The 9,594-nt window shown below is 35.3% G+C and overlaps 1 protein-coding gene across 2 annotated transcripts; it reads right to left on the reverse strand.

Moving 5' to 3' along the window:
* Positions 1-592: 592 nt before the first annotated feature.
* Positions 593-9,594, reverse strand: slc29a2 (solute carrier family 29 member 2). 2 transcript variants are annotated; one of them, XM_065287104.1, is made up of 13 exons: positions 9,496-9,594; positions 6,457-6,499; positions 6,197-6,275; positions 5,967-6,115; positions 5,701-5,840; positions 5,414-5,548; positions 5,206-5,303; positions 3,651-3,720; positions 3,158-3,321; positions 2,586-2,691; positions 2,420-2,505; positions 2,138-2,334; positions 593-2,032 (listed from the first exon to the last, which is right to left on the reverse strand). In XM_065287104.1, the coding sequence occupies exons 2-13, from the start codon at positions 6,486-6,488 to the stop codon at positions 1,921-1,923; spliced, it is 1,368 nt and encodes a 455-aa protein (XP_065143176.1). In that variant the 5' UTR covers positions 6,489-6,499; positions 9,496-9,594; the 3' UTR covers positions 593-1,920. The 2 variants fall into 2 exon arrangements, with proteins under 2 accessions (XP_065143176.1, XP_065143177.1); XM_065287105.1 differs by lacking the exon at positions 9,496-9,594 and adding an exon at positions 7,192-7,330.

Consider the following 9,594-nt stretch of genomic DNA (forward strand, 5'->3'; position numbering starts at 1 on the left):
CTAGTTGTTGTAGAACTGTATTTAAGTCACATCAGTCAACAATGCGTTTTGAAGGGGAAAAAACATATTTAAGTCGCACTGGACTATACGTCACGTTTATTTAGAAAATTATTTCACAAAATCCAAGCCGAAGAACAGACATTTAATCTGGAAAGGCAAGTTATTCAACTAAACAATAGCACAGAACAGCAGGCTGAATAGATGTCCGTGCATGTTAACGTAACATTAACATTTATTCAGCTAACACAATAGCATACAGAACATACCTGGGAGGCTGAATGGGCTAAATTAACAGGACAAGCCAAATCAAGTTCAAAAAGGTACTGAAGTCATTCCACATCACTGAATCCATTGAATTACATAAATACAAAAGCAGCATAGAGCAGACTCGCGGCTGTAGACGGTAATAGGTTCTCTTGATTCATATGAAATAATTTTGACATATAAGTCGCACCTGACTATAAGTCGCAGGACAAGCCAAACTACAAAAAAAGTGTGACTTGTAGTCCGGAAAATACGATATGTAGTTATTTATCATATGTATATGGTCTGATTAGCTTACTGTTAATACCACAAAAATTATAGAGATCAGTCATTTTTACACATTTATTCATTTCTGCCATTAAGCCAAAATCAAACAAGTAAAATAATAAAATACATGAATAAACCAGCCACCTTTTGTTATATTTTAATTCATATTTTAATTAAAAAACATTTGACTCTGCATGAAGCCCATGCCAAAATCCCATTAAGCAAAAATCCCTTAGAAAAAGCATGAATACAAATATAAAAAAATCCCATTAAAAACCCTTGAATGAACATGAATACAAACATTAAAAAGCGTAAAAAAATCATAAAAACATTAAAAAGTGTAAAAAATAATAAATAACATCAATATTAAAAAGGTAAAAAATTACTTATTGTATAAAAATACTTCATGTAAAGGACACTTAGTTGTGGTTTCCCGGACAGGGATAAGTTTAAGCCTGTTTAATTAGGAAATATAACTAGTTTTAACAAACATGCCTTACTTAAAACATTACTTGTGTGCATTTTAAGGCAAAACAAAGGGCACTGATGCATTTTAAAGATATTCGTTATTTTCAGTTTGGACAGCTTTACTTTAGTCTAGGGCTAGTCTAATCCCTGTCCGGGAAACCACCCCTTAATGTTAAACCGTAAAAAAAAAACAATAAAACCTTTTTTAAATCCTCTGCGATTTCCCTTTTTAAAATCCCATTGAAATACAAAATGAACTACAGTCAAATAAATACGAATTTGGAAAAAGGTAACCGTCATGACATCTGGATGAATAAGTATTGCTTCTATTCCTTATCTCGTCAATTAAGAGAAAACGCTTCCCCGCCAACGACGAGATTTTCCGTCTTTCCGCAATACGGTACCGTTATTATCCACCAGGTGCGGGGCGCCCTTCCGCAACTTTTTAAACCCGGAAGTATTGCCCTATGGCAAGCTGCTGCATGTCCGTGTCTGTTTTAAAGATCGCTCTGAATCGGATCTCTATGAAAAGTCCGTCACAAAAATGGAATTATCTCTGCTTTTTGCTCAAAATATAGTGTTTTTGCAAAAACCTACCCATATTCAAAAGCTGATTACAAAAGAACCACTAAAGGTAGGATGAAACGGTTTTTTTTGTTTGAAAGCAGAGGGTCTGTTCTTTCATTTGGTATATTGTATGTTTATATATTTAAAGAAGAAACGTTTCTGGAAGGCATTAAACTTTGGTGAAAATCATGAAAAACGCTGGCGCTGGCTGGCAACTTTTTTTTTAAACGCTGGCGGTGAAAGAGTTAATAGGATTGGACAGCTAAAGAAAGTGCTATTGACAGCACTGATTCAGAACACGTTTATGTCAAGCGACAATAAAAAAAACTGCATCGCCCGCTAATTTGACTTTCCTTAAATAATCATTTTAAGACCAAATGAGAGTCCAGCACCCATAGAGAGTCCCAATGCCAGGAAGAAGGTCATCAGTGCCCCCGCTGTCTCTGCGTCTTTCGGCTTTACCAGTCTGAAACAAAAAAGCCATTCGGCGATTTAAGAATAATACCACAGAATGTCTATAGTTCATTCTGTCAGTAAATAATCGTTTGTTATTTCCTTCTGGAGTACTTACTGTGTAGCATAGCTCATGCAGAGGCAGGCAAAATATCCACTTGACATGGCAAACAATGACATGATGACTACATAGGCTGCTTCGTGATTGAATACGACCGGGAGGTGGCTAGACTCGATGTTGCACAGCATGAGGGCAGGAATGAAAATCACTCGTAGTACCACCAAGAGAGGGAATAAATAACTCTTCTTTGAAGGCTGAGAGAATGAAGAATAAAACCGGATGTTAGATAAAATCAATTTGAGCTGTTACGCATTATGTACTCATTTGATGCAGACTCACCCACTGAATACGGGAAGTGATGTATCTGCCAATCCAGTCCATGACATTAAAAACAATGAATGAGTACAAGGGTACAAAGATGTGTTCTAAAATAAAAAAAGTTTTTTTTTTTAAAGTACGCAATTGTGGGTGATAACGCATGAGCTATAATTTTACGCAGACTCACCTTTCCCCTTAAAGAAGCCTGTAGGTTTTGTCCTGACTGTAATTGCTGGGAAAACTGACAATGTGACAGCAAACACGCATGTCACGCAAAATGCCATCACTCGAATCTACAAAAACAATACAAGTAAGCACTTAAAATCTGGGATTCAAAATTAAATGCATAACTTACAAATGAAAACAGGTTTAAAGGAACAGTATGTAAGAAATTTATATCAATTAATCATAAAATTACACTGATATGTCACTAGACATTAAGAAATCATTTTCATTTCAAATACTTATATCACTCACAACAGTGGTCTGGCCAGGATATTGTCATTTAAAAAGTGGAGTTGCAGCCCTCAACTGATGTTTATGTTGTCATTTTGTGTATTGGCCACCAGTTGTGTGATTGCAGTACCAGTTTTAGCCACAAGTTTTGCGATTGCAATACCAGTTTTGGCCACAATCCTACATACTGTTCCTTTAATAGTTACATTTAAACTGTTATGCTAATGATAGACCCCATTACTATGTAGTGGATTTTATATGGTGTGCAAAACAAGCGTATGAAGGGAATATTAAATACTTTACTTGTTTGAAGACTTGTGGCACAGTTGACTTCTCTTCAGTGGATTCCTGTTTAAAATCATCCAGCTTTTCACAGGCTTCAGAATCAGACTTATTAAAGACAGCTTTGCCATTGGTATCTAATCCACTGTCATCATTGAATTTCACTTTAACTAATGTTACGCTCTCTGAAACCACAAAAACATAAACATCTTTAAAAGGTACCCCGCCTATAAAGACTGGTATGGCTTAATGGTTTTACAAAGTAACCATTTGAGGTTTTATAAAAATGTATTATGAGAATACGCTGAAAAACAGCCAAAGGTAGGGCAATGTGTCATTATAACTAAACAACTGTCACCTGCCCGGCCATATGACATTTTCGACCCAGAATGCACTGGGTGTGAACAGTAATGGCGGCCTCCATATGTTAAAGTCGGGATCACATTTTGAGATTGTGTAAAATATTGTGATTTGACCAAACAACAGAAAAGTGACAGTGCAGTCTGACACATACCACGTATATCTGTCAATGGCTCATTCTTCGTCTCTGATTTATCAGTGGAACCATTTTCTGGATCAGGAATCTGAAATATAGGAAGGAATGTCATAATATCATTACTATTGTTATAATTTATTATAAGCACTATGATAATATGTAACATTTATGTCTATGGATGCATAATGATTAATCACGATTAATCTATAGCAAAATCAAAGTTTTATAATAACTTTGTATAGATAAATGCACACACATGCATGTATATATTTAAAAATGTTTGTATATGTATATACAATTGTATATTTATTATACAAATATAAATACTTAATATATAAATATATATTTTTTCTTAAAATTATACATGCATGTGTGCATATCTATATATACATAATTATTATACACAGTTTACACATATATGATGTACATTTTATTCTGCTTAGAGCTGTCGCGGTGAAGGAATTTCCCTTGCGGTGATTTTGCGTGGCTCACCAGCGCGGTATGTGGTTTTACCGCCTTCCTTTACTAAAATAAAATTATTTTTTTAATCCAGAATGAGGTCAACTAATGTAGAAGAAGGGTAGGCTACATGTATTTCCCCTTATGAAAAAAAGATTAACACAAGCTATACTACAGCTAAATATATTTTTGAGAAAACAAAAATAAATTGAAGAACATCATTTAGGCTTGTTAAGCGCAAATTAACAGAGCATCGGTCAAAACAGAACACAGCAGTGTCTTAAAGAAATTAAAATTAGCCAGTATTTGTGCACCTGTAAATGTACAAAACGAATGCAATACAGAAGGCAATGCATAATAATTAAGGGCATTTTTTAAATAATATATTAGTAGATAAATTAACGTTTATATATAAAGTATGAAAACGAATGTATCATTATTTTGGCTAAATTAAGCTGGAGAGGTAATTTTTAGTCTCACAGATTTGTCATCATTTCAGACAAACTTAAATGCTATCTATAATAACTTACATTATATCCTGTGTCTTCCTTTGTCGAAAATATGTAGAAATATATGGGAGTAAAAAAATAAAAAGCGGAAACGTTTAGCTCACGCGGAGCGAAGGAAAAGCTGTTAATAAAGCAGACGCTCCGTGTATAGAGGATGTGATGAAACAGTCTTTGAGAAGTTTTAATGCCAATTCTGTTTTTTTTTGGTGTTGACTTCGTAGCTGTCATGCTCTATTTTGTCAAGTTCAGTCTCAGTAAGCTCTCTGTGTCTTTTCGTTCTTCTATCCACTGTTTAAATGTTTTGTTTTTTCCGTACATGTTAAAATTAATGTCAAATTTTTCCATTCTTTATTGTGGTTGTCCAGTGTTTGTCACAAGATGGCGCCAGTGTAACAAACAAACAGTAATCTTTGTTGGCGCGGAGGGATTTTAAACATACAAGTAGTACCGGCTATGCGTTATTACTTTGGAGCGGTTATTATTTGAAAAGAACGAACCTGCAAATGTCTCAACTGACCAATCAGAATCAAGCATTCCAGAGAGCTTTGTAATAATACTCCATAACACATTTAATCACAGAAATCACGGCAACTTGTGGTACTCACCACATATGGCAATATGAAGTAACAGCACAATGTAAGAAGAGTGGCAACACAGGGGGTTATGAAATATCCCAGGGCTGAGGTGCGTGGGTCAGAATTCACTATAGAAAGTGTGTAGAAACACAGATTTAAGAATAAATTATTTTTTTTAGTGAAACTGCTATAAAAAGACAATCCATTTATTGTTCAGTAAAACAACACTGGTACTTACAGATATTCGATAACAGCATGGCAAGACCCGAGAAAATGCCTGCCACTGCCTGTCCGCTCATAAACAGCGAGTTAAGTTTTGGAGATTGTTTACCAACCAGACCGAACAGACTCCCTTGCAACACTGCTCCAAACACTACAGAAAAAGTAAGAAAAGCAGAGAGGTATTATATAAAGAAAAATGCACCGTGACTTGCCAATTGATTTGTTCATACAAAGGTGTGGACTTACTCTACTCAACATCAAGTAAAAAGGGAAAGTAGATGACACATCATGTAAGAAACATACTGTTAATAAACCAGATTGTTGCCATGGTAACGGAGAAGAAGTGGTCCGGGGTCATTTCAATCTTCACTATTATGGTGGTAAGAATGAAGAGGAGTAATATCATGATCATGCTGCCAGCAATCCTCACTCTCTCTGCAATGCTACATAAGCAAAAGACAACTAAATCTCTTATGATCATAACATCTCTATGTAGCCAATATTCATTAAACAGCATTGATTGATGCTAAGACTCGATGAAGGATATTTCCCTAGAATCAGACACTCACTGCTGGTAAAGGAAGGAGTTGAGAAGTGTGAACAACAACAGGGGAAGTTGGGCCAACAACACACTCAGGTTGCCAAACATGTAAGGGTCTTTATCTTCCTGCTCAGTGCCATTTGTGCCTTTCGTGTTATTCAAACGGTCAGTGAAATACTGCAAACAAACATAAATGGAGTACATGAACATGATAGAAAATCAAAACCTTAAGTAACAACAAAGTGAAGTGTGTCTTACATTCATGGCAGTTATGAAGAAGTTCCAGGGAAGTAGAGTTCCCATGCCCAGCAAGAAAATAATAGCAGCTGCAAGGCCACTGTCAGGATTAGAGAGCGAAGGAAAAGAAAATACAAACTTTAAGGCATAGAAATATTTAAATATAATATTTTTTTAAATCACAAGAAACACTGTAGTCATGTCACACAAAATTTTTCATGGTAGTTTGTGTATGTATGTGTGTGGATTAATCAGAATACATTTACAAATTCTTCTCTCACCTGTTACCAGACATTCCCTTACAAGGTCTCATTTTGAAAATATCTGCAAAAGAGCAAATTATACATTACATATACCCAGTAGCATTTATTACTGACTTTTATTGGATCATGATGTCCTGTGGGGCTCCTTTATAATTTATGCATTAGGCATGTTGTATTTAAAGGCGTATTCTCCAGCTACTAAAAAGTAAATAGAAACTGAAACCGGTTCATAAGCACATGTTCTAGCTGGCCAGGGGCGATCATTATTAGCGTGATGTCTCTTTACAAATAGATAATAGCTTTATTACATTTAACTACTATTACAGCACTTATTGATTCCAAGTGATATATAGAATTGAAAAGAAAGTCATTGGATAAAAAATATTTAACCTCCAAACCAAGCTTTGGTTTGTCTTTTTTCCGATTTCCTCCAGCTATTTGGGATTAGGAAGAACCAATAAATATAATAACCAAATACTTTTCTTCGAACATAAAGCAGTGTAATTGTGCGCGTTTGTGTACAACATGTTCCAGTTACACAGAATTCAGTTAAGTATTATGGTAGAAAAAAATTATAATAATCGATGTCCACGTATGTGGTCTTAGGAGCTTAAGAGAATAAACAAATTAAAATCTTACTACAAAAGTATTTCACAATATTCAATAAGTAAATTAAAATAACTTCAGTAATATTTAATGAGTTCATATTACTGGTCTGAAAAATGTTGCTTATAGGAAAATACATATACTCACATTTTCAGAGAAATCTCACAAAATCAAATATACACCGAAATAGTTACAGGTAAATTAGTTCAATTACAATTAAAATATACAGTATGAATAGGCGCACTGTACACGCTCTGTCTACACGTGTTCCAACTATCATGTAAAAGTAGAACGCAGTTTCAATGGAGGCATGAGTGGCAGTGTTGCCAGAGTGGGCGGATTCCCGCCCAATTGGGCTCCTTTTGGTCACGTCCGATCGGAAAAAAATGCATTGGACGGGTCTTTAAAATTTGGGCTGGTTTTTGAGTCAACAGGCGGGTTTTCATTTTTGACAATAAACAATGTTTTTTATTATTTTTCATGAATGACTATAAAATAATTATAGCATGTAGGACAGGGTTCCTCAAATCTTACCCTGGAGATCCGGAGCACTGCAGAGTTTAGCTCCAACCCTAATTAAGCTTACCCACCTGTGATTTTTAAGTGATCATGAAGACCTTGATAAGCTTGCTCAGGTGTGTTTGATCATGGTTGGAGCTAAACTCTGCAGTGCTCCGGACCTCCAGGGTAAGATTTGGAGAAGGAGGATGTAGGATGACGTTAAAATTAGATATGGTTCAGTTTAGCCAATGAGGTTCAGGGAAATCTTTTGAAAGATGACACTAGAAATTGCATGAGGAGACTTACGCTACTTTCTAGCATCATGTATGTGTGCATACTGGCCTGGCCAGAAATGACTACCTCTGCACATTTTAAACTCCCAGCAGTTGCTGGAGAGATTTGACTCAACAATGTATTAATCCATCTGGTAGTGACTGTACAAGGTTGGTTCTATAATATAATAGTTTCTTATAGAGAAGTTCTCATCGGTTCTGCGAAGATTCTCTACGTGAAGAAAAAGGTAGCATCTTTATGCATATAGGCTACAGGTAGCTGACGTAGTGTGTGTATGTGTGTGTGACAGTTCAGTGTCCTTCAGTCATTATTTTAATTAATATTGAAAGAAGGAAAACACGAAAATTCATCTAGTTTCACCCAGTGGTCTAAATAATAATAATAAAATAAATAATAAAATTAGTTGTAAAGTAAGCACACATTTTAAGTACTAATATAAACAGAAAAGTAAGTTATAATGCAATTATTTGAGTATTGCCCTATTAAAGAAGAACACCATGCTCTGCACTGTGAGATTTGTTAGTCAGGTTGTTTAATGCAAAAAGAAAGTATGTGTTTTATTGTACAGTCATAAGTTTTGAGCTGTTTCTTTTAAATGGGCGGGTTATAAGCTGTAGTTGGGCTGGAAATCTTTAATCCAATCTGGCAACACTGATGAGCGGTACCCTACTGCCTTCCCAAACGGGAAGTGATGGGGCATTTGATGTGCCACGTCACGTCACGTCACGCTCCGCTTTGAAGTTTTCCACAAAGATCTGCGGGTAGTGTTGCCAGATTGGACGGTTTCCTTTAAAATGTGGCCTGGTTTTTAATTAAACGGGCGGGTTTTTATTTTTTACAATAAACATTGTTTTTATTACGGTTCTGCACGGTGCAATTTGCTAGTCTAATTGTTTATTGAGAAAACAAATGATGTGTGTTTTATTGTATAACAGTTAAGTTATAATAACAGTATGCATTTTGGGCTGGTATTTTTGCAATGGGCGGGAAATCTTTAATCCAATCTGGCAACACTGCCTGAAGGCAGCGTGTGGCACTTTTGGCGCGGAAATTGAATGCTCGCCCGTTTCTCAATGATAATGTGAAACCGAAAATTAACATTTTACTCTTTAATTACATTAACATGAACAGTGTTTGTGTAAAACATTATTATAACAGTAATGTAAACGTTTTGAATATTTTAATTTGTTTATCTTATTATTTTAATTTGCTGTATGCACCTGCTTCACGATTCTTTATTGTCACTAAGGTACACGAAGTATAGCGAAATAGAGTTCCCTACATTAAAAATAAGTCCTACATTGCAATATAAATATACACTGCCTCTATATCATTGTTACCGTGCTGTTTGTACATGACAAACTGCTGAATAAAAAGGAATGTAAACGTTTCTAAACTTATACTTTTCTCGTCGTTAACGATTTTAGACAAAAGACAACAAACAGTAGTTCGGCAATCAAATGAGCAGTTTCTGATATAAATAGATATGTTGGAGCTAATCGTAAGTAGAAAATGTTATTCACAACTACAAATATTTTCATGACTTTCCAAAACAGTGGGAACATTTAGTATTGTTTTTGTATTACTCTTAAACTCAAGACAATCATTTTAACTTCTTTAAAAACGTATAAGAAGTGAACTGAATTATTTACTCACAGAGTTGCAGTTAACCTACGTCGTCTTCTCACACCACAGCGCGGGTAATTTTAAAACATACTACACTACACTCTTGACGCAGAGCTTGACATATACACG

This window comes from Paramisgurnus dabryanus, chromosome 18 (assembly GCF_030506205.2).
Source record: "Paramisgurnus dabryanus chromosome 18, PD_genome_1.1, whole genome shotgun sequence".
In the NCBI taxonomy this organism is placed as follows: Eukaryota; Metazoa; Chordata; class Actinopteri; order Cypriniformes; family Cobitidae; genus Paramisgurnus; species Paramisgurnus dabryanus.

Coding starts and splice junctions, on each gene's coding strand:
- slc29a2 (XM_065287104.1), bottom strand. CDS start 6,488: ATGAGACCTTGTAAGGGAATGTCTGGTAACAG. Junction 5,549..5,700: donor AACAATCTGGTTTATTAACA/GTATGTTTCTTA, acceptor CTTTTTCTGTAG/TGTTTGGAGCAGTGTTGCAA. Junction 2,335..2,419: donor TCACTTCCCGTATTCAGTGG/GTGAGTCTGCAT, acceptor TCATTCTCTCAG/CCTTCAAAGAAGAGTTATTT.